Below are 24867 nucleotides of genomic sequence, written 5' to 3'. Positions count from 1 at the left end.
TAGAGGTGGGGTTTCACCGTCTTGGCCAGGCTGGTCTTGAACTCCTGACCTCATGATCCACCCGCCTCAGCCTCCCAAAGTGCTGGAATTACAGGCGTGAGCCACCGCGCCCGGCCATGATATATTTCACACTCTCTTATTTACCTATCTGTGGCAGACTCATCTGTAGCCGTTCTTTTTCATGAAACCTAAGCGCCAAGTAAACTTAATGACTTCCAGTTGCTCAAGTCCACTAATGATCTCTGGAATGTTATGACCCTGGCTGCCAGCACTCACATCTCTTTGCTTTATTTTTACTCATGGCTCAAGGCTTGTAATCCCAGCACTTGGGTAGGCCGAGGCAGGAGGACTGCTTAAGGCCAGGAGTTCAAGACAAGTCTGAGCAATACAGCAAGACCTCTTCTCTACAAAAAATGTTTTAGAAAATTAGCCAAGCGACCGTGCACGGTGGCTCACGCCTGTAATCCCAGCACTTTGGGAGGCCAAGGCGGGTGGATCACGAGGTCAGGAGACAGAGACCATCCTGGCCAACATGGTGAAACCCTGTCTCTACTAAAATTACAAAAATTAGCTAGGCGTGGTAGCGCTTGCCTGTAGTCCCAGCTACTTGGGTGGCTGAGGCAGGGGAATCGCTTGAACCCGGGAGGCGGAGGTTGCAGTGAGCCGAGATCGCGCCACTGCACTCCAGCCTGGCGACAGAATGAGACTCCGTCTCAAAAAAAAAAAAAAAAAAAAAAAAAAAAACCAAGCATGGTGGCAGGCGCTTGTAGTCCCAGCTACTTAGATGGCTGAGTTGGGAGGATTGCCTGAGCCCAGGAGTGTGAGGTTACAAGGAGCTATTACTGCACTACTGCACTCCAGCCTGGGGAACAGAGCGACCTTGTGTCTAAAACAAACAAAACCACTACATTTACTCATCCTTTAAGTACCAACATGTTACCTCCTGTGAGAAAATTTTCCAGAAATACCATTTAACACACTAATAGTCATGTCTCTCGATTGCTCTATTACTGATCAATTGTGTATTTCTCCAAGTTGGCCTCCTAAAATACCCCAACCCCTCTTTCTTCAAGTTGAAAGCCACATTTATGTAGCTTGAATATTAAAGTTACGTATGTAAACATTTAAAAGCAGGTGAGTTTGTAAACTTCGGCAAGCTTATCAGTAGACAGGGCCTTCCAGTGAAAAGAGCACTTGACTAGAAGTTAGGAGATTTAGGTACTGTCGTAAATCTGCTTCTATGTTACTTTCTCTGGCCTCAGTTTCCTCCCTCATAAAGGAATGTATCTACAACCCTAGTCTCTGGGTGGCGATTTACGGCTTTTCTGCCTTTTATTTTCATTCTCCAATCCATCCCTCTTCATCTTACAGGTGAGGAAACTGCCACCCAGACATTATATATAACTTAGTCAAGATCCTACACAATTAATTAATGGCTAATGGCAATGGAATCTTGAGATCCTGTATGGCGACTGACCTATAAAAACCTACCTAGTTCTACAATTCTTTTTTTTTTTTTTTTTTTTTTTGAGACGGAGCTTCCCTCTGTCGCCTGGGCTGGAGTGCAGTAGCCGGATCTCAGCTCACTGCAAGCTCCGCCTCCCGCGTTTACGCCATTCTCCTCCCTCAGCCTCCCGAGTAGCTGGGACTGCAGGCGCCCGCCACCTCGCCCGGCTAGCTTTTGTATTTTCAGTAGAGACGGGGTTTCGCCGTGTTAGCCAGGATGGTCTCGAACTCCTGACTTCGTGATCCGCCCGTCTCGGCCTCCCAAAGTGCTGGGATTACAGGCTTGAGCCACCGCGCCCGGCCTAGTTCTACAATTCTTTAACCCACCCACTTAACAAAAACGCAATTAAAAGGTAAACAAAACGCCAGGAAAGGTGGCACTTAAAGGAACAAAAACATCCAAGGAGGAAAAAGAGGCCTGAGATTTCCACGAATTACAAGTGAACTTCCTGTCCTGGGTAAACTTCCGGAATCAACAACAGGAAAACCCAATCAGAATCTTCCTCCGGGAGCCAATGAGAGAGCACATTACAAAGAGCCAATCGCAGCGGCGCTGTCACTGTTATGGTCCTGTCAGGGCGCCGGCGTCGTGGTGCTTGGGTGGTAGCCACCAAGAGGACTTTGGTGGGGCAGTCTTGGGACAGCCCAGCGGCCTGCTGTGCCAGTCTTCGGCCTCGATCCCAGCTTGCACGTCGAGACTCGTAGGCCGCACCGTAGGGCAAGCGTACGGGTCGGTGCCGCGGCAGCCTCGCGGTCTGGGCCCAGCCGCAGCCTCCTCTAAAGCGGCCGGCTCTGAGGGGCCGCAAGATGCAGCCTCCGGGCCCGCCCCCGGCCTATGCCCCCACTAACGGGGACTTCACCTTTGTCTCCTCAGCAGACGCGGAAGGTGAGGCTGAGCCCCTGGAAGGGCTGTCACCGGGAGGAAGCCAGGGCCCGACGCCGTAGGGTCTTTCTGGTGCCGAGGCGGTCGTGGCCGAGTGGGGATAGGCAGCAGCCCACCGCGCCTGCCGGGCCTTCCAAGAGGCCCCGAAGGACGGAGGGAGGGGTGTAGGGAGCTGCTTTTTAAAGCATCAAGTTACTCGATCAGCCCCTAGCTTTCCCCACACCGTCTGGTGGCCGGTTTTTCTGGGTGGCTTATTCTCTTCAAGTGGACCCACGAAACCCTAAGGTTTTATTTCTGGAATTACTCGCTGTTACTCAGAAAAAGGACAGATTGGCCAAGGGACATCTCAAAAGAATGAGAATAAGAAAGGAGGACTGTTTTCTTCTGTTATGTATCAACAGATAACTTTTTGGGGGGGTCTGGGATAAGATTCGGCACTGCAAATACAAACTCAGTGGAGATCACTTTTTTTGGGGGGGTCTGGGATCAGATTCGCACTGCAAATGCAAACTAAATGGTTTTTATTGAATTTGATGTCTTACCCGAGTCGCCGTTTTCCTCCCATTTTGTAGTGTTTCACCTCAGTATTCAGAGAAATTAATCCAGGTATATTGGAAATTTAGCGTAATCCAACTATGTGTTTCCAGTGGCCCCTACAGATTTCTTTGTACTATTCTGAGGAAGCGATTGTACTTTTCTACAGCACAGGAGAATGTTTTCCTCCTTTTCTCAGTTCCCTATCCAACTCATAACCTGGATATTATTCTGCTAGTCGTTTTCAAATTTTTATTGCACTTTGTGCGCCAGTTATTTTCCAGTGACCAGACTTACTGCCTGCTATGAAAACATAAATTATGTTTACTGAAATTCCAGTCTGCAAAAAAAGCTAGATTTTTCTAAGAAATTTTATGGTGTATCAGTATAGCTTGTTTTCCCTTTTGTTTTCTTGTGCTGTTTGGCATTGTTTTTTAAAAATAGTACTGGTCATAATTTTAAATGTACAATAAAATTTTTGTCTGTCAAAGGGAACATAGCTGATACATTTATTTTTTTTTCTTTTTTTCTTTTCTTTTTTTTTTTGAGGTGGGGTCTCACTCTGTTGCCAGGCTGGAGTGCAGTGGTTTGATCATAGCTCACTGTAACCTCAAACTCTTGGGCTCCCATGATCGCTTCAGTCTCCTGAGTAGCTGGAGACCATCTGGTGGCTGGTTTTTCTGGGTGGCTTATTCTCTTAAAGTGGACCGACGAAGCCCTAAGGTCTGCGCCACCATGCCCAGCTTTTTTTTTTTTTTTTTTTTTAGGCAGAGTCTCACTCTGTCGCCCAGGCTGGAGTGCAGTGGCGCAATCTCGGCTCACTGCAAGCTCCGCTTCCCCTGTTCATGCCATTCTCCTGCCTCAGCCTCCCGAGTAGCTGGGACTACAGGCGCCCGCCACCACGCCCGGCTAATTTTTTTGTATTTTTTTAGTAGAGGCGGGTTTCACTGTGTTAGCCAGGATGGTCTCGATCTCCTGAGCTCATGATCCACCCACTTCGGTCTCCCAAAGTGCTGGGATTACAGGCGTGAGCCACCGCGCCCGGCCTAATTTTTAAACTTTTTGTAGATCTCACTAGGTTGCCTAGGCTTGTCTCAGATTATTGGCCTCCCAAATTGCTGGGATTACAGATGTGAGCTACCAGCCCAGCCGTAAATTTCTTTTAAACTGAGATACAGCACCCCAAAATATTTCAGTTTGTTTCATCTACATTTGGTAGCATGATGCTTAGGGAGTAATATCAACTTCAATTTCCCAGGTTTAAAAAAATTGTTTCCATTAAGTATCAGAACATGATGTTTGTTCAAACTCATGTTTCTATGTATTTTTTTTTTTCATTCTCCCTTCCCTCAGGAATTACTTTTCTTAAATATACCTAAGAAATCTGACAATAATGTAAGTAGATAACCCATTGATTCCATATACTAAGAAACCTGAAATAAGTAAAAATCCATCAAGTTTATTCAAACTTCTCCGTATTTCCTCAGGAGACATATAGATTTATATATCCAAGGAGCTATATGTGTATGCATAATATCCTCACACAATATGATATTGTACAGTTTAAATTTAGAGTATTTTAAGTATACTACTCATTTGATCTTTTTTTTTTTTTCTTTTTTGAGACAGAGTTTCACTCCCCTCGTCGAGGCTGAAGTGCAGTGGCTTGATCTCAGCCCACTGCAGTCTCCACCTCCTGGGATCAAGTGATTCTCCTGCCTCAGCCTCCTGAGTAGCTGGGACTACAGGTGTACACCACCATGCCCGGTTAATTTTTGTATTTTTTGTAGAGACAGGGTTTCACCATGTTTCACAGCCTGGTCTTGAACTCCTGGGCTCAAGTCATCCGCCCACCTTGGGCTCCCAAAGTACTGGGATTACAGGTGTGAGCCACCATGCCCAGCCTCATTTGTTCTTTATTAGACTCCCACTGAGCTTTATTATTCCTGTATTCTATAAAGAAACTGAGGTAGGCTGGATGTGGTGGCTCACACCTATAATCCCAGCACTTTAGGCTGAGGTGGACAGATGGCTTGAGCTCGGGAGTTTGACACCAGCCTGGGCAACATGGCAAAACCCCATCTCTACAAAAAATACAAAAAATTAGCTGGGCGTGGTGGCATGCACTTGTAATCCCAATCCCAGCTACTCAGGAGGCTGAGGCAGGAGAATCACTTGAACCCAGAAGGCAGAGGTTGCAGCGAGCCAAGATCACGCCATTGCACTCCAGCCTGGGTGACAGGGCAAGACTCTGTCTCAAAAAAAAAAAAAAAAAATTAACCAACCGTGGTAGTGCACACCTGTGGTCCCAGCTACCATGGGGTCAGCTACTCTGAGTCTCACTTGAGACCTGGAGGTCTAGGCTGCAGTGAGCTGTGATTGTGCCAGTGTGTTCCAGCCTAGGCAACAAAGCAAGACTTTTTTTGAAAAAAAAAAGAAAGAAAAAGAGAAACAGAGGCTTAGAGAGGTTTGGCAACTTCCACATGATAGATCTGGAATTAAGAGCTAGTCTACAGCCAGGTGTGGTAGTGTGCGCCTGTAATCCCAGCTACTCAGGAGGCTGAAGCAAGATGATTGCTTGAGCCCAGAAGTTTGAGGCCACCCAAGGGAACCTAGTGAGACCCCATCTCAAAAAAACAAAACCAAAGAGCTAGTCTGCTGTCTCCTCACGTTTCTTTCTGCTGTCTCTTTCTTACATTTTTCTAAATTGTGTATCTGAAGTATGGAAGAGTCCTGGGTTTGCATCCTGGCTTTTATCAATTACTCTGCATGTGATCTTGGGCAAGCTACTTACCTTTTTTTTTTTTTTTTTTTGGTGAGACGAAGTCTTGCCCTGTCACCCAGGCTGGAGTGCAGTGGCGTGATCTTGGCTCACTGCAACCTTCGCCTCCTGGGTTCAAGTGATTCTCCTGCCTCAGCCTCCCAAGTAGCTGGGATTATAGGCTCACGCCACCACACCCAGCTAATTTTTTTGTATCGTTAGAGATGGGGTTTCATTGGCCAAGCTGTTCTCGAACTCCTGACCTCGTGATCCGCCCGCCTCAGCTTCCCGAAGTGCTGGGATTATAGGTGTGAGCCACCGTGCCCGACCAATTTACCCTTTCTTAACTTCATTTTCTTCATATACAAATTGGGAATAAGAATACCCAAGTGCACAAATATTTTGCAAATGTAAAGTATTTATTACTGTATCTGGCATAGTTAAGTGTTCAACATATGTGCGTAATGATGAAACCCAATGATGTTGGGTTTCAGTGTTAACTGACCCCACACTTATTTTTTTATTGTTTTCCAATATGAACATTTTACTGTACAGCTCCAAGTCTTTTCCCTGGTTTCTACACGTCACATAAATTCTTCCTTCACCCCTTTTTATACTGTTTTACTAACCGTGAATATTTTCAACTTATAGACGTTTTCAGTGTATACCCTTCCTTCTAGATTCTGTCCAAATCCCTCATTCTTTTTTTTTTTTTTGAGACGGAGTCTCGCTCTGTCGCCCAGGCTGGAGTGCAGTGGCCGGATCTCAGCTCACTGCAAGCTCCGCCTCCCGGGTTCACGCCGTTCTCCTGCCTCAGGCTCCCGAGCAGCTGGGATTACAGGCACTCGCCACCTCGCCCGGCTAGTTTTTTGCATTTTTTAAGTAGAGACGGGGTTTCACCGTGTTAGCCAGAATGGTCTCGATCTCCTGACCTCACGATCCACCCGCCTCGGCCTCCCAAAGTGCTGGGATTACAGGCGTGAGCCACCGCGCCCGGCCAAATCCCTCATTCTTAATGATACCTATCCTTACTGTTTGGCCACACATACCCTTTATTCTAAAATGTGCTTTGGTGTTTTGTCTCCATGTGTATGCAGATTCTGATCTTCATGCTTGGAATGTCTTTCGCCTCCTCGCCTCAAGTTAAAACCTAAGACTGAACTCAAATGCTCTTTCCTTGGTAAAACTTGCTTTAACTGTCCCTCAGAAATGGAAACTTCCTAATATTTTCTGTACCCCAGTACCTATCATAGAACCCATGGCATAAATATCACAAAAGAATTATTTGTAGAATAAATTATTTTTGCTTTCATGTATCTCGTGTCTTTTTTTTTTTTTTTTTGAGACAAGAGTCTTGCTCTGTTGCCCAGGCTGGAGTGCAATGGCTCAGTCTTGGCTCATTGCAACCTCTGCCTCCCAGGTTCAAACAATTCTCCTGTCTCAGCCTCCCAAGTAGCTGGGATTACAGGGGTCTGCCACCATGCTCGGCTGTTTTTTGTATTTTTTTTTTTTTACTAGAGACGGGATTTTACCATGTTGGTCAAGCTGGTCTCAAAACTCCTGACCTCAAGTGATCTGCCCACCTCTGCCTCCCAAAGTGCTGGGATTGATTACAGGCGTGAGTCACCATGCCAGGCCTAATGTCACTTCTTAATTTAAGCTTTATGGTATTGTTTGCCCTTCCATTAATCGTTCAATAAGCATGCACATTTGTTGATTGCCTACTATGGGTCAGGCACTATTATAAGTACTGAGTCTATGTGTACCAAGACAAACGCCCCCAAAAATCCCAAATAGTCCATCCCTTCATAGATTTTATAGACATTAATCAAGTAATTACACAAATATATAATTATATACAGTGATAAATATAATGAAGGAAAAGTGGAGGGAACTATGAAAGGAACCTACATAGTCTAGTCTGCAAGATCAAGGAAAATTTGCTTAAGCAAGTGTAATGATTTGGATTTGTGTCCCTGCCCAAATCTCATGTTGAATTGTAATCTTCAGTGTTGGAGGAGAGGCCTGGTGGGAGGTGACTGGATCATGGGGTGGACTTCCCCTTGCTGTTCTTGTCATAGTGAGTTCTCACAAGGTCTGGTTTTTTTTTTTTTTTTTTTTTTTTTTTTGAGACGGAGTCTCGCTCTGTCGCCTGGGCTGGAGTGCAGTGGCCGGATCTCAGCTCACTGCAAGCTCCGCCTCCCGGGTTTACGCCATTCTCCTGCCTCAGCCTCCCGAGTAGTTGGGACTACAGGCACCAGCCACCTCGCCCGGCTAGCTTTTTGTATTTTTTAGTAGAGACGGGGTTTCACCGTGTTAGCCAGGATGGTCTCAAACTCCTGACCTCGTGATCCGCCCGTCTCGGGCTCCCAAAGTGCTGGGATTACAGGCTTGAGCCACCGCGACCGGCCAAGGTCTGGTTTTTTAAAAGGGTGTAGCACCTCCACTATCTGTCTCTCTCTCCTCTGGCCATATAAAACTGCCTGCTTCCCCTTTGCAATCTGCTGTGATTGTAAGTTTCTTAAGGCATACCCAGCCATGCTTCCTGTAGAGCCTATGGAATTGTGAGTCAAATCTCTTTTCTTTATAAATTACCTAGTCTCAGGTAGTTCTTTAGAGCAATGCAAGAATGGACTAATACAGCAAGTATATCTGAGAACTAAAGAATGGATGATATTTAATTATGTGAAGTTAGAGCAAATAGCCTCATACAAGGTCCCTGAGGCAAATAAAATCCAGGTTCATTCAAAGAAATGAGAGGCTTAGTGTGGCTAGAGTATAGAGTCCAGATAGGGAGGAGAGCAGATAAGTGGGCCTGGATAAGAGGATAGGACATGTAGAAATTATTGGACTTGAACCAGAAAAGCAATTGGGGGAGGGAGATGAAGGATTCTAAACAGAAGAGTGAAATATTTGCATCTTAGAAAGAGTCTCCTGGGTACAGTGAAGAGTATGGATTGGAAGGAGACAAAAATGACTGGGGGGAAAGCAGTTCGTACACCATTATAATCATGCAGGAAGGAGTTGATGGTTTGCATTAGCTTGCTACTGGTGGTAGAAATGGTAAGTGGACAGACATGGTTTAAAAATATTTAGAGGTAAAACTGACAATTTAGTGGTGGTTTGGATGGAGAGGGAACATGCAAATAAAGCAAACCATCAAGGATAAGCTTCTAGCTTACAATGCTGGATAGATTAGTAGTATCATTTAATGAAAAAAAAATGGAGGAAGACCTGAGATATCTCAGTTTTGGAATATTGAATTTTAGATGCCTTTGAGATAGATGCAAGGAAATGTTGACGGTAGATTATATAAATCTAGTGAAGAGAACTGGACTCAATATATTGCATTTCAACCTTGGCCTTCTTCTTTCTTTTTATTCCTATATAAAAATGATAATATCTACAGCTCACAATACAGTGATCAGTAAATTGTAGATAATTACTGTCATTGTTCTTTTGAGTAAATGATAAATTTCTGTCACTCAGTTATTGTGACCATTTAGCCTATTCTTTGAAGTTCCCCCTTCCCGGAAAGGATGTCACCTCTAATACAAGTTAGTAGTGTAGACAAAGGAATCTTTAGTTTTTCCTTTTTTTTTTTTTTTTTTTTTGAGACAGAGTCTTGCTCTGTCTCCCAGGCTAGAGTGCAGTGGCGCAATCTCGGCTCACTGCAACCTCCGCCTCCCGGGTTCAAGCAATTCTCCTGCCTCAGCCTGCCGAGTAACTGGGATAACAGGCACCTGCCACTGCACCTGGCTAATTTATGTATTTTTGGTAGAGATGGGGTTTCACCATCTTGGCCAGGTTTGTCTCAAGCTCTGTGATTCCTACTTATGAAAAATAATACCCATATAGGTCTAGTCTTATCACAAATATTTTCTATACAATATGCTGGTGAAGTATGATATATAGTATGTAATGGGTGCAAGAATAACTTTTTTTTCCTTTTTGAAAACTGAAAATGACATTTTAGCAAACCTTTCTTAGGGGATTTAAATAAGGTTTACTTTTTTCATTACTCTACTTACTTTCATGAGTTTTAAAACTCATAAGGCATTACACAAATCTACAAATGTGTTTAAATTGCATATAACTATAAACACATACACACACACAAATGAGCGCATGTCAAACTGGTGAAATCTGATTAAGGTCTATGGATTGTACTAGTGTCAGTGTCCCTGAATTTGATAGTTATGTGAGTTGGTACTATTGGGGGAAACTGGGTAAAGGGTACATATGACCTCTCTTTTCTATTTTTGTAACTTTCTATGAATCTATAATTTTCAAAATAAAAAATTTAAAGACATAAGACAAAAGAAATTTCATCTTTTGTTAATCAGATAGATTAATCAGATAAATTACAGAATTTAATTATTTACAATATGAAAATTTACTGATAATATTTGATAGAAAAGCTACTAAAGCCATAAACCAGAATAACATGATTAAAAATATAACCTAAGACAAAATTTATACAAGACATTGAAAGAAACATTTTCTTTCTTTTTTTTTTGAGATGGAGTCACGCTGTGTTGCCAGGTTGGAGTGCAGTGGCATGATCTCGGCTCAGTGCAACCTCCACCTCCCGGGTTCAAGCAATTCTCCTGCCTCAGCCGCCCGAGTAGCTGGGACTACAGGTGCACGCCACCACGCCCAGCTAATTTTTGCATTTTTAGTAGAGACAGGGTTTCACCATGTTGGCCAGGATGGTCTCGATCTCTCGACCTCGTGATCCGCCCGCCTCGGCCTCACAAGTGCTGGGATTGCAGGTCTGAGCCACTGCGCCCTGCCGAAAAAAACATTTTTTTACAGAGTAACATGATCAAGCTCCAGTATTGGTCTAGCAATTAAAAAATTATGCACATGCATCAGTTTCTTGATCTCTTTCATAGGCCTGTGTATACATTAAAATGGTATTCTTAGGCCGGACATGGTGGCTCGTGCCTTTAATCCCAGCACTTTGGGAGGCCAAGGCAGGGTAGATTATATGAGGCCAGGAGTTCAGGACCAGACTAGCCAACATGTTGAAACCCCATCTGTACTAAAAATACAAAACTCAGCTGGGCATGGTGGTGCCTGTAATCCTAGCTACTCGAGAGGCTGAGGCAGTTGAATCGCTTGAACCTGGGAGGTGGAGATTGCAGTGAGTTATGATCATGCACTCCAGCCTGGACAACAGAGAGACTCTGTCTAAAAAATAAAAAAATAAAATGGAATCCTTATAACTCAAATGAAATAATGAAATTTATTAATATCTTTTAGTGCAAAAACATATGCTTGTTTTTGTTTTGCTGCACAAATACACAATTCTGGGTCATACTGAAGCACACGTAGACTTCATTTTCAAGTCTGAGATGAGATGAAATGAGACGATTTTTGTCCTTGCTCTTGTTGCTTGTTAAATAAGGAAAAGCTTCTTTATATATGAGAATGTGGCAAGTGCCACAAAATGTTCATTGTTTATTGCAGGATACTTTCCTTTCACAGAAATCGGGAACTTGTCTAGGGGCAGATCAGTAGTAAATTTCATCTTTAGTGTACTGTCACACTGCACTAAGTTTTCCTCTTTCAGATTCTCAGGCTGAGCAGAAGATTCAGAGAAAGGATCCCATACCCAGTCATACATTTGAGTTGAAAGGGAAGAAAAATTCCTGTTAATTTTGTTGTGTGGGTTTTCCAAAGGTGGCTTTCAATAAGACTTGAAATTTACTGATATTCTTCACTCTGAGCCAAAATAGCAGTAGAAACATTTTTAAAATTTCCTTTTACAATAGATTTTTTAAAAGGTTGTTTCTTTTAAATCCACTTTTATATTATCTTTACATTGTTTTTACTTAGAAAATGACAAGAATATTACAGTATAATAAGTAGAAATTAACATAAAGTTCATGTTTTACTATCTGGACATCTATCCAAGAGCTGGCAACCAAACTAGCTCGTTCTTACTCTGGTTTAAATTAAGTCAGCCATGGTCCTGGAGTGATTTTTAATTGTTTTCCTTGCTTTCTGACATCATTCTCCACTTGTTAACTTGATAACATGTTAAACTACTGCCAAGTTTTTGGAGTTTCCTGTTCTTTCTCACTCACAGTTATGTCTTGGGGATCCTAGGGGAGTTGTCAAACTGCTATTGCTGGCATTCCCACATGTGTCCTTGATATTTTTCTGCTTTACATGGAACAGAAAGTACTACAAAATCTGTAAGCTGAAGATGCTTTTTTTTTTTTTGAGACGGAGTCTCGCTCTGTCACCCAGACTGGAGTGCAGTGGTGTGATCTCAGCTCACTGCAAGCTCCGCCTCCCGGGTTCATGACATTCTCCTGCCTCAGCCTCCCGAGTAGCTGAGACTACAGGTGCCCACCACCATGCCAGGCTAATTTTTTTGTATTTTTTTTAGTAGAGGCGGGGTTTCACACCGTGTTAGCCAGGATGGTCTTGATCTCCTGACCTTGTGATCCACTCACCTCGGCTTCCCAAGGTGCTGGTATTACAGGCATGAGCCACCGCGCCCGGCCTGAAGATACCTTTTTGAGGTTCTTGCATCCATGCCATGACAAACTGCTAAATAGGTACAGTTCTTAAGCACAACATTCCTTAGCACTATAATTTATGTATCCTTTTTTGCTTTAGATTAAGGACTTTAAGTGCAGTCCTTTCTAGAAACCAAGAAACAGTTGTTAAGGTCCTTTCCAGCCTCATAATTGCAAAACCTCCAACGTCACTGCTGTACTAGTGATTTCTGGATCTAAATCTTTTTTTTTTTTTTTAATTTTTTTTTATTATACTTTAAGTTCTAGGGTACATGTGCATAACGTGCAGGTTTTTTACATATGTATACTTGTGCCATGTTGGTGTGCTGCACCCATCAACTCGTCAGCACCCATCAATTCGTCATTTATATCAGGTATAACTCCCAATGCAATCCCTCCCCTCTCCCCCCTCCCCATAAATCTTCTTGTTAAATCAAGAAAAAACACTCTTGACCTAGTGCTGTGGCTCACACCTGTAATCCCAGCACTTGGGGAAGGACAAGGTAGGCGGATTACCTGAGATCAGGAGTTCAATACCAGCCTGGCCAACATGGCAAAACCCCCGTCTCTACTAAAAATATAAAAATGAGCCAGGCATGGTGGTGCACGCCAGTAATCTCAGCTACTCAGGAGGCCGAGGCAGGAGAATCACTTGAACCCGGGAGGTAGAGATTGCAGTGAGCCGGGATTGCACCACGGCACTCCAGCCTGGGAGACAGAGCAAGATTCCGTCTCAATAAATAAATAAATAAATAAATAAGAATTAGCTGGGCATGGTGGCTTGCACCTGTAATCCCAGCTCAGGAGGCTGGGGCAGGAGAATGGTTGGAACCCAGGAGGCGGAGGTTGCAGTGAGCCGAGATGACGCCACTGCACTCCAGCCTGGCAACAGAGTAAGACTCTGATGCAGAAAAAAGAAGAAAAGAAAAAACACTCTTTGTATCTATTAGAAATAGACCTTTATATTCCACCTCTCTCATTTCAACTTAGATTAAGATGAAGTAGCAAGCACTTTTAAGAGAATATTTTAACTACACGATTATATGATAACATATATAGGGATTATTTTTAAACTTTAGGTGGTGAATTCAAATATACTTGTATTTTATCTCTGAGTGAGCTCCTTTATAAAACTTTTAGAATCATATAATGTTTAACCTGGAAAGAACTTTGAATAGGATTCTAGGACCCAGAAAACATGAATGATTTGCTGTATCAGTTAGTAGCTAAGCTGGGACTTAGCTTCAGAATGTAAACGTTTGTCAAACTTTTTTTTTTTTTTTTTTTTTTTTGAGACGGAGTCTCGCTCTGTCGCCCAGGCTGGAGTGCAGTGGCCGGATCTCAGCTCACTGCAAGCTCCGCCTCCCGGGTTTACGCCATTCTCCTGCCTCAGCCTCCCGAGTAGCTGGGACTACAGGCGCCCGCCACCTCGCCCGGCTAGTTTTTTGTATTTTGTTAGTAGAGACGGGGTTTCACCATGTTAGCCAGGATGGTCTCGATCTCCTGACCTCGTGATCCGCCCACCTCGGCCTCCCAAAGTGCTGGGATTACAGGCTTGAGCCACCGCGCCCGGCCGTTTGTCAAACTTAATTGCAGGATTGTCACAAGCAGACCGGGATGTGACTCATAGAGTATTATGCAAATTAAGCTCTTTGTACTGTATATGAAAAACAGTTTTTTGTTTTTTAAGGAAACTAACTTTGGTGTTGGTTGGACATGATCTCCAGAGAAGTATCTATCTGTGTTAGAGTGTTCTGGTTTGTTGTTTCCAAAAGTATTTTTCTGAAATAATACTATAATCATGTGACTTGCACTGACAGTGTTGATGGTTGTTTATTAATGTATATTGTCTGGTCCTACAAATGTGCTTTTTCTTTTTAATCCCTATGTGACCTCAGGCAAATCCTTAACTATTTCCATTGTTTTTAACTGGAAAATACGGCGTTAGTACTACCATGATTATCTGTAACTCCTAAGATACTGTGCAGACTTTACACGGAATTTATTTTTTAATGTGGATAACTGAATCTCTTCACCTCTTTTGGAGCTGACCTAAAAAATAAAACAAAACATAGCCCTTTATTTATTTTTGCCAAAATTAAAGATGAATGATGTAATTATGTGAAGAAAAGGGAAATTTTGGCTGAAATAACAGGAACTCTTACTCACCAGATTTATCAAGAACTAAACATTAATATATGAAACACTTAGCATAGATATGTGATGATTTAAATGAAAGAATGTGTGAATGAATAAATACATGAAAAGGTAGAGAGAAATTATCTAGAATTTCCTTTAGCAAATAAATTGTCTAATAGTTTGTATATATACATATGTAATACCTCTGAAAAGAATTTATTCAGTTACTTTGTTCTGAGGCACATGGTATGTATAATAATGAAGGAATACAAAATGATGTCGTGTAACATATTTTGCATGTATTTTCCATTGAAATTTTAAGGAATTACTGTTGTTAAGTCTAGATTCTGGTACCAGTCTGGCTAATTAGCTGTGAAACCTTTTGTATGTCTTTTCACTTCTTTCATCTTTCATTTTATTCTTATAAAATAAATGATGGTTTTTAGGTATCTTATCACCATAAAATTTGAAGATTATATGCAATAGCAGATGTTCATAGAGATCTTCAAATGATAATTATTTTAGTTGAATATCTGCTCACTTTGGTTAAGATTCACACATTGTTTCTTAGTTTATATAGTTTTGTCCTCTTTTCTCTTAAGATCTCAGTGGTTCAATAGCATCCCCAGATGTCAAATTAAATCTTGGCGGAGATTTTATCAAAGAATCTACAGCTACTACATTTCTGAGACAAAGAGGGTATGGCTGGCTTCTGGAAGTTGAAGATGATGATCCTGAAGATAACAAGCCACTCTTGTATGTAAAATAATAATACATATTTTTTGGTTTTAGAGCTAGTCAGTGGGATGATTATTATGTTCTTTCTTGTTATGTAGAGAGAAAACATTAACCTTTTCAGTTAAAAGCTATAGCAATTGTCAGTTTTACTAGCAATTTAAAAAACGGAAATAATAATGAGAGAATATTTTTTAACCAATTAGAAAACAAAAATTAAAAGAATGGTAATCCTTTATCTCACACACATGTATGTCTACTCCAGCTTACCTGGGTCTGTCAGCTATCTGAAGTAATCATGCAATTTAAAAAAGCAAGGCTCTTAGGTACTTGCTGTTGAAATTAAGTTTCGGACAAATTAAGATTTCCAAAAAGATTACCACTCCAAAATCTCTTCAATATAGAAATTCTAGAGCTGCCACTGGGAGGAGAGCTACATATAAAGAGGCTTTCACTTTCTTTATAGTATCTGAAATTTTGTGGTTATCTGAAGAAAAAAGTAAAGAAATAATTTTGAAAAGAAGAACCTATGGCCTTGTAAAATTGAGGCATTTCTGGAATCTTCTTTGTATTAATTATCAGTAGAGTAAGTGCTGAAACATCCTATGTTTCTTAATGTTAATACACCATATATTTGCCAGGCATAGTAGCTCAAGCCAGTAATCCCAGCACTTTGGGAAGCCAAGGTGGGCGGATCACTTGAGATTAGGAGTTTAAGACAAGCCTGGCCAACATGGCGAAACCCCATCTCTACTAAAAATACAAAAAAAAAATTAGCTGGGCATGGTGGCACGGGCCTGTAGTCCCAGTTGCTCGGGAGGTTGAGGCATGAGAATCGCTTGAACCTGGGAGACAGAGGTTGCAGTGAGCCAAAATTGTACCACTGCACTCCAGCCTGGGTGAGAAAGCAAGACTCTTGTCTCAAAAACCAGCAAAAAAAACATATATCATCAAATCAAAGACACTATTGATTATAAGATGAAGTTATTTTACATATTAAACAGAAAAGTGCAAAGGCAGCATAAAGCTGGGACATCAAAGAGCTGTCTCCTTATTAGTGTAAGGATGAATGAGAAATAACTTGTACCAGAAAGAGACAGCAAGGAAGTTTGCTTCAGTTTGGCAGTGGATAAGATGTTGAAAGAAAGAAAGAATTTCCCCAGAGAATGTAAAACCCACACTGGTTCTCATATAGGTTTGCCATCTGAATTAGGCCCAAAAAGTCTCAAGCAGAAAATTTTACTAAAAGTTTTCTTAAATAGTGCCTCCAGGAGACTGGCAAAAGGAAAGGTAAATATTAGAAACACTTGATGTCACTCCAGGCTGACGATTGTAAGATACCAGTGATTGAGATATATCCGACATTTAGAGATGTTGGAATGTTAAAAATGTACACCTTGGAATTAGTGAAATGTGGCACTTCAAATGCAAATGTTTTGTTGACCTATAGAGATTATACTGTCTTACTTAAAGTTTTCTTAATTTGTTTTGCAACTGTTTTAGTATTCGTAAATGTATGCCTTTTGAGAATTTTATTTTAAAATTATAGGGAAGAATTGGACATCGATCTAAAGGATATTTACTACAAAATTCGATGTGTTTTGATGCCAATGCCATCACTTGGTTTTAATAGACAAGTGGTGAGAGACAATCCTGACTTTTGGGGTCCTCTGGCTGTTGTTCTTTTCTTTTCCATGATATCATTATATGGACAGTTTAGGGTAAGTATATCTTATTTTATACAAATTCTAAATATTTTGAGAGTTTCAAAAATTAAATATAAGATATTAACTGTAATATACCATATTATGTTTGAGAAATGCTTTACCTGTTGTTTCTCACTTGTTTGTTCCTAAAACTGTTCCATAATTAAGTAAGTGAGGAGTACCTTAGATTAATGCTTTCATAGTTTTCCACATCATGATTCACATAGAATGGCCAGATGTGGTGACTCACGCCTGTAATCCCAGCACTTTGGGAGGCTGAGGCTGGTGGATCACGAGGTCAGGAGATTGAGACCATCCTGGCCAACAAGGTGAAACCCTATCTCTACTAAAAATACAAAAAAAGTATCTGGGTGTGGTGGTACACGCCTGTAATCCCAGATACTCGGGAAGCTGAGGCAGGAGAATCGCTTGAACCTGGGAGGCAGAGGTTGCAGTGAGCCGAGATTGCGCCACTGCACTCCAGCCTGGCGACAGAGTGAGACTCCATCTCAAAAAAAAAAAAAAAAAAGTATTAGTATTTGTATGGCACACTGGGGTAAATGGATAGAACCACTTCCAGCTGACCAGAAGTCACCAGAAGGGCTGCTCATGTACCTTCTGATTTTCCCAAGAGATTAACAGTTTGAAATGTAATGCTCATATTCATATTTCTTACCTTTTATTCATTCATAATTCTGTTCTTTAAATGACCATTACTTTAAATGAATGATGAGAAGGATTCCATCAGTGTTTGTTTTTGTACTACTACTGGTATTTTAATCCCTTTGTCCTACTTTCAGATACTTTATTACCAAAACACAACATACATACATCACTCCCTCATGCAAAGTTTAAGACTTTGAGGGGTAAAAAAGTTACTGTTCACCACAGGGATTTGGAAATGAATGAGTTTCTGGTGTCTGCTCTAATAAATTGCTACAAGCTTAGTGGTTTTAAGTAATACAGATTTATTTCACAGTTCTGAATGTCAGAAGTCCAAAATGAGTCAAAAAGCTTTGACCAAGATCAAAATGTCTACAGAGCTGGTTCCTGTGGAGGCTCCAGGGCAGAATCTGTTGCTTGTTTCTTTTACTTCCAGAGGCTGCCAGCATTCCTTGGCTTCTGGCTGCATCACTATGATCTCTGGTTCCATGATCACATTACCTTCTTCTCTATTGTACTTAAATCTCCTTGAGTTTCCATCTTTTTTTTCTTTTTTTGAGATGGAGTATCATTCTTGTTGCCCAGGCTGGAGTGCAATGGCGTGATCTCAGCTCACTGCACCCTCCGCCTCCTGGCTTCAAGCGATTCTTCTGCCTCAGCATCCCAAATAGCTGGGATTACAGACATGCACCACCACCCCCAGCTAATTTTGTATTTTTAATAGAGATGGGGTTTCACCATGTTGGTCAGGCTGCTCTCAAACTCCTGACCTCAGGTGATCCGCCTACCTTGGCCTCCCAAAGTGCTGGGATTACAGGCTGAACCGCTGTGCCCAGCCTCAGTTTTCATCTTTTAAGGACAATTGTTACTACATTTAAGGCCCACCAAGGTAATCCAGAATAATCTCTCCATCACAAGATTCTTTGTGCATTACTATACTAGTCCTATTAATGTTTACCCTAGATTAGTAAATATCAGATATCAGATATTTTATATCAGATATTCTGTTTATATCAGATATTCTGTTAAAGTGTTGCAAAGACCATTGAAGAAGGTGAATGGGGACTCTGGTCTCCTACCTACCACTGATTCTTCATCTAGAACATCTCTAATTGTATCTGTTTTGTATAATCTTTCATCTGAACGAAGTAGTTCTAAGGTTAAAAACAGAAAATTATGGCCGGGCGCAGTGGCCCATGCCTACAGGCCAAGGTGGATGGATCATGAGGTCAGCAGTTCAAGACCAGCCTGGCCAAGATGGTGAAACCCCGTCTCTCCTAAAAATACAAAAATTAGCTGGGCATGGTGGCAGGCTACTCGGGAGGCTGAGGCAGAGAATTGCTTGAACCTGGGAGGTGGAGGTTGCAGTGAGCCGAGATCACGCCATTGCACTCCAGCCTGGGTGACAGAGCGAGACTCTGTCTCCAAAAAAAAAAAAAGGAAAAAAAAAAACTAGAAGATTACTATACCATCATAGAATGTCACTCAATTTGGATTTACTTGATGTTTTCTCATGATTTAATTTGGATTATGCATTTTTGGCAAGAATATCACAGAAGTGACATTGTCCCCCTCTCTGTATACTGACAGGGAATGTGTGATACTGATGCGTCTTATTACTGGTGATATTAACCTTGATCACTTGGTTAGGTGATGGGGTAGTATCTGTTCAGTTTCTCCAGTGTAAAGTTACTATTTCTCTCTTTGTAATTAATAAATATCTTATGGAGGTACTTTGCAACTATGCAAATATTCTGTTTCTCATCTAACTTTAGACTACTAATTTTAGCATCCGTTGGTAGATCGTGCATGCAGTAATTATTACTATAATGTTTACAGAATGATGATTTTTCTGTTTCCCTCATTCATTTTATTCTTTGAGTTATTATCCAGTACTGTCATAATTTATTTTATTGCTCAGATTTTTCAAGCTTTAACCATTGGGAGCTCCTTCAACTTGCCTTCTGTCTCGTTTCAACATATCCCATTCTTTTTTTTCAGTACTTCCTTTCCTCCTTACTTCACACAGTGTTCTGGGCTAATCTTGTATTTTGCCTGCCCTAGCCTTGGAATCAATCATTCTTTTTCTTTTTTTTTTCTTGAGACGGAGTTTCACTCTTGTCACCCAGGCTAGAGTGCAATGGCGAGATCTCAGCTCACCACAACCTCTGCCTACCAGTTTCAAGTGATTCTTCTGCCTCAGCCTCCCGAATAGCTGGGATTACAGGCATGCGCCACCATGCCCGGCTAATTTTGTATTTTTTTTAGTAGAAACGGGGTTTCTCCATGTTGGTCAGGCTGGTCTTGAACTCTCGACCTCAGGTTAGCTACCTGCCTCAGCCTCCCAAAGTGCTGGGATAACAGGCGTGAGCCACTGCACCTGGCCAACCATTTATTTAAGAAGTCCTACTTCCTTTAATTAGGAAATGATATTTAGAAACCAGTTTCTGGGGCTGGTCGTGGTGGCACACTCCTGTAATCCCAGCACTTTGGGAGGCTGAGGTGGGAGGATCACTTGAGCTCAGGAATTCGAGACCAGTGAGACCTGGTCTCTCTTAAATAAATAAGTAAATAAACAAATAACATAGCAAGACCTTGTCTCTATTAAATAAATACATAAATAAAATAATAAATAATAAACCAGTATCTGGGCAATAAATGTGCTTATGTTGCTACTGGGGTGTTATATCTAGACCATCCCAGCAGACAGAGCTTGAAAATATAAATATATGTATGTATCATTACACTAAGTTTGAGGAGTTAAAATTGTCTGAAATGGCTTCCATATTCTATTACTTGAATAAATATGTAACATAAATTTTAAAGACTTCCAGAGAAGATTGATAACTTACTTCAGAAATAAATTTTTCTTGTGGGATGCTGTAAAACAGGGGGTTGATAGTAAACACTTTTTTTTGCAATAATCTTTTATCATAGATTTTGAAATACTGAGGTTTCTTTAGGCAATTGATAATTGCTAAGATTTTAATTTGGATGTAAAATTGTATCACACATTGTATTCTTATTAAGTTTTGGAATGATACCTGAGAGCCCACATAACCTCTCTATGACCTGAAATTGGGCGTGCTAAGCTGTCATTTATGGCAGAGAATTGAGTTATTGGAAAATTATCAGCTTATTTGGTATAAAAATATTAATTGCGTGATGTTTCTCCCTAAGGTGGTCTCATGGATTATAACTATTTGGATATTTGGTTCACTAACAATTTTCTTACTGGCCAGAGTTCTTGGTGGAGAAGTAAGTAGTTTATTTTGAAAATAACCTTTCTTTTTTATGGGGAGCTTGATTTTTGATACTGCAGATATCATCATTAGCTATACAAGAAACTGTTTCTTATCCCAGAATTGCTTTATGCTAGTTCCTTTAAGATGATCAACATTAGTATTGTGCTTACTCAATAAATGGTACGAGAAATGAGGAAAAAGAAAATATCCTGTCCCATTTATGAAGTAGTTGCAGCCTTTTAGGGAAGCATATAATTTATTTTTTTATTTATTAATTTTTTTTTTTTTTAATGGAATCTTCCTTTATCATCCTGCTGCAGTGCAATGGGGCAATCTCGGCTCTTTGCAACCTCCACCTCCTGGGTTCCCAATTCACCTGCCTCAGCCTTCCAAGTAGCTGGGATTGTAGACATGTGCCACCACGCCTGGCTAATTTTTGTAATTTTAGTAGAGACAGGGTTTCACCATGTTGGCCAGGCTGGTCTCGAACTCCCACCCTTAAGTGATCCGCCCGCCTTGGCCTCCCAAAGTGCTAGGATTACAGGAGTGAGCCACCGCACCCAGCCAAAATTTATTTATTTATTTATTTGTTTGTTTATTTTGAAGCAGAGTCTTGCTCTGTCACCCAGGCTGGAGTGCAGTGGTGCGATCTCGGCTCACTGCAAACTCCGCCTCCCGGGTTCAAGCAATTCTCCTGCCTCAGCCTCCCAAGTAACTGGGATTACAGGTGCCCACCACTGTGCCCAGCTAAGTTTTGTATTTTTTAGTAGAGATGCATATTAGCCAGTCTGGTCTTGAACTCCTGACCTCATGATCCACCCACCTCAGCCTCCCAAAGTGCTGGGATTACAGGCATGAGCCACCATGCCCGGCCTATTTCATTTTTTCTTTTTTTTTTTGAGATGGAGTCTCACTCTGTGTCACCCAGGCTGGAGTACAGTGGCATAATCTCGGCTCACTGTAACCTCCACCTCTCAGGTTTAAGCGATTCTCCTGCCTCAGCCTCCCGAGTAGCTGGGATTACAAGCACTTGTCACCCTGCCCAACTAATTTTTGTATTTTTAGTAGAGATGGGGTTTCACCATGTTAGTCAAGCTAGTCTCGAACTCCCGACCTCAGGTGATCTGCCTCGGCCTCCCAAAGTGCCAGGATTACAGGTGTGAACCACTGCGCCCAGCCAGAATTTATTCTTACAGAAATTCTCAGATGTTTTGATCTCACGTTGCCAAAGAGATTTGTAACAATAAACCAACTACATTTTAGCATAAACAATACATTTAAAGAAAAACAACCATATTTTCCAAAACAAAAGAGTTAGAAGCATAGCATTGTTTTACATTTTTGTAAGTAGTTTTAATGTCTGGCTGAATGGAAATTGGATTCTAACATATGCTTTATCCATTCAATCTGTTAAGATATATTACTTTGGCTAAAGTATCTGAAGAAAATAAGGCTTTATACAGGTATATAATTGAAAAGGGAGAGTATTTTAGTAACCTTTTCAGATGATTGTGAATATTCTCTGATACCATACCAGAACTCAGGGGCTGGATGCCGTGGCTCATACCTGTAGTTCCAGCACTTTGGGATGCTGACGCAGGAGGATCGCTTGCGCCCAGGAGTTCCAAGACCAGCCTGGGCAATGTAGGGAGACCCTATCTCTTTAAAAATTAGCCAGGCATAGTAGTGTGTGCTTGTGGTCCGAGCTACCAGGGACTGAGGTAGGAGGCTTGCTGAGCCTGAGGACTTATGGCTGTGGTGAGTTGTGTTTGTGCCACTACACTCTAGCCTGGCTGACAGTATGATCTTGTCTTAAAAATAAATAAATAAGGACTTTTGAGCTGGGTATGATGGCACATGCCTGTAGTCCCAGCTACTTGGGAGGCTGAGGCAGGAGGATCACTTGAGCCCAGGAGTAGTTGTTGGTTTTTTGGTTTTTGTTTTAGCCTGGCCAGTATGGTGAAACCCCGTCTCTACTAAAAATACAAAAATTGCCGGGCGTGGTGGCTCACACCTGTCATCCCAGCACTTTGAGGGGCCGGGGCGGGTGGATCACTTGAGGTTGGGAGTTCGAGACCAGCATGTCCAACATGGAGAAACCTCATCTCTACTAAAAATACAAAATAAGCCAGATGTGGTAGCATATGCCTGCAATCCCCCCTACTCGGGAGGCTGAGGCAGGAGAATCGCTTGAACCCGGGAGGCAGAGGTTGTGGTGAACCATGATTGCGCCATTGCACTTTAGCCTGGGCAATAAGAGCGAAACTCTGTCTCAAAAATAATAATAATAATAATAATAACAAAAATTAGCCGGGCATGGTGGCACTCGCCTGTAGTCCCAGCTACTCAGGAGGCCGAGGCAGAAGAATCTATTGAACCTGGAAGGCGGATGTTACAGTAGCTGAGATCGCACCACTGCACTCCAATCTGGGCAACAGAGGGAGATCCGTCTTAAAAAAAAAGTTTCTTTTTTCCCTTCTATTTTCAGTTTCATAAGTGAATGATATTAGAATATGTTTGATCGAGCATCTTAATAAAACTCTTTAATTAATTTAGAGTAACATCTGTGAAACTTTTGTACTCTGCATATGGAAATTTAAAATAATTCTAATAGACACAAAATTATATTTGTTTATATATTATTTCTTATGTCCTAGACAAAATCTAGTATAATATATGAAAATGTATATCGTTACGTTTTTTGGTAATTCAAGACTGTTGTAGGAGTTTAGGGGCCTAGATTTTAATTTGAACACTGACACCTTACTAGCTTTGCTTTCCTAAGCAAAGCATTGTTTGTCTCTAAGAATCAATTTCTTCACAATAGGGACAATAATGCCTGTTTCATAGGGTTGTTATTTCATTTGATCTCCACAGCATGTGAAGCCCTATCACAGAACTTGGCATAAAGTAATCACTAAAAAATATTTTTCTCGGCCGGGCGCGGTGGCTCAAGCCTGTAATCCCAGCACTTTGGGAGGCCGAGACGGGTGGATAGCGAGGTCAGGAGATCGAGACCAACCTAGCTAACACGGCGAAACCCCGTCTCTACTAAAAAATACAAAAAACTAGCCGGGCGAGTTGGCGGGCGCCTGTAGTCCCAGCTACTTGGGAGGCTGAGGAAGGAGAATGGCGTAAACCCGGGAGGCGGAGCTTGCAGTGAGCTGAGATCCAGCCACTGCACTCCAGCCTGGGCAACAGAGCGAGACTCCGTCTCAAAACAAAAAAAAAAAAAAAAAAATATTTTCTCTTCAGTCTCTCCTGGCCACCTTCCCTTTCTTTCTGGTCTGCATTGGTAACATCTAGGTTCTCTAGACCTTGGATTTTTCATCTGAATGGGATGGTTGTAGTCCCTTTAAATAATTCTACAATTTAGGGGAAATAGTGACAAAATGTAATGTAGAGATATACTGAAGGTAGTATGAAACTCAAGAGAGAGGTAAATGCTGGAAGTGTAGATTTGGGTATTAGCAAATTTATTTCAATTGAAACCATGTTGGTTGGTGAGACTGCCCAGGAACATGGGAGACTATATGATAATTTGAAATAATGAGTATAATAGATTATGATTTATTCTTAATGCTCACATTTATTTGAATACAACAAGGAATATGTGGTGTTCAATTTTGATTAAAATGAGTATCTTGATTTCTATGACATTTTTTGAAATTTTCAAAATTCACAGGTTGCATATGGCCAAGTCCTTGGAGTTATAGGATATTCATTACTTCCTCTCATTGTAATAGCCCCTATACTTTTGGTGGTTGGATCATTTGAAGTGGTGTCTACACTTATAAAAGTAAGTTAAGGATTATGTATTACATAGTTTACTGTTTTCCAGTATCAAAAGTATACTAGGCCTCTAGCTGGGAATATTGTGATATAAAACTCTTTATCAAACCGTTGGTAGTATTTTGGAAGTGACCTTTCTTACTGATTTTACCAGTTATATTTCTTTTATTTTTTTCCCTTTTTTTTTTTTTTTTTTTGAGGCAGAGTCTCACTCTGTCGCCCGGACTGGAGTGCAGTGGCCAGATCTCAGGTCACTGCAAGCTCCGCCTCCCGGGTTTACGCCACTCTCCTGCCTCAGCCTCCCGAGTAGCTGGGACTACAGGCGCCGCCACCTCGCCCGGCTAGTTTTTTGTATTTTTAGTAGAGA

General features: G+C 41.5%; 1 protein-coding gene across 1 annotated transcript; it reads left to right on the top strand.

The window, feature by feature from the left end:
* Nucleotides 1–1812: 1812 nt before the first annotated feature.
* YIPF4 (Yip1 domain family member 4) lies at nt 1813–24516 on the top strand. The gene is made up of 5 exons (XM_017870610.1): nt 1813–2392; nt 14962–15115; nt 16644–16815; nt 20644–20721; nt 24394–24516. The coding sequence occupies exons 1-5, from the start codon at nt 2314–2316 to the stop codon at nt 24514–24516; spliced, it is 606 nt and encodes a 201-aa protein (XP_017726099.1). The 5' UTR covers nt 1813–2313.
* Nucleotides 24517–24867: the final 351 nt, after the last annotated feature.

This window comes from Rhinopithecus bieti, unplaced genomic scaffold (genome assembly GCF_001698545.2).
Source record: "Rhinopithecus bieti isolate Rb0 unplaced genomic scaffold, ASM169854v2 scaffold_5341, whole genome shotgun sequence".
Classification (NCBI taxonomy): Eukaryota; Metazoa; Chordata; class Mammalia; order Primates; family Cercopithecidae; genus Rhinopithecus; species Rhinopithecus bieti.
The sequence above is the reverse complement of the archived record's forward strand: the minus strand, read 5'-3'. Positions and strand labels throughout refer to the sequence as shown.

Excerpts from the sequence above, each read along its gene's own strand:
- YIPF4 (XM_017870610.1), top strand. The coding sequence starts at position 2,314 with ATGCAGCCTCCGGGCCCGCCCCCGGCCTATGCCCCCACTAACGGGGAC. Across the intron at positions 2,393-14,961 it reads CTCCTCAGCAGACGCGGAAG|ATCTCAGTGGTTCAATAGCA; the intron begins GTGAGGCTGAGC and ends TTTTCTCTTAAG. Across the intron at positions 16,816-20,643 it reads CATTATATGGACAGTTTAGG|GTGGTCTCATGGATTATAAC; the intron begins GTAAGTATATCT and ends TTTCTCCCTAAG.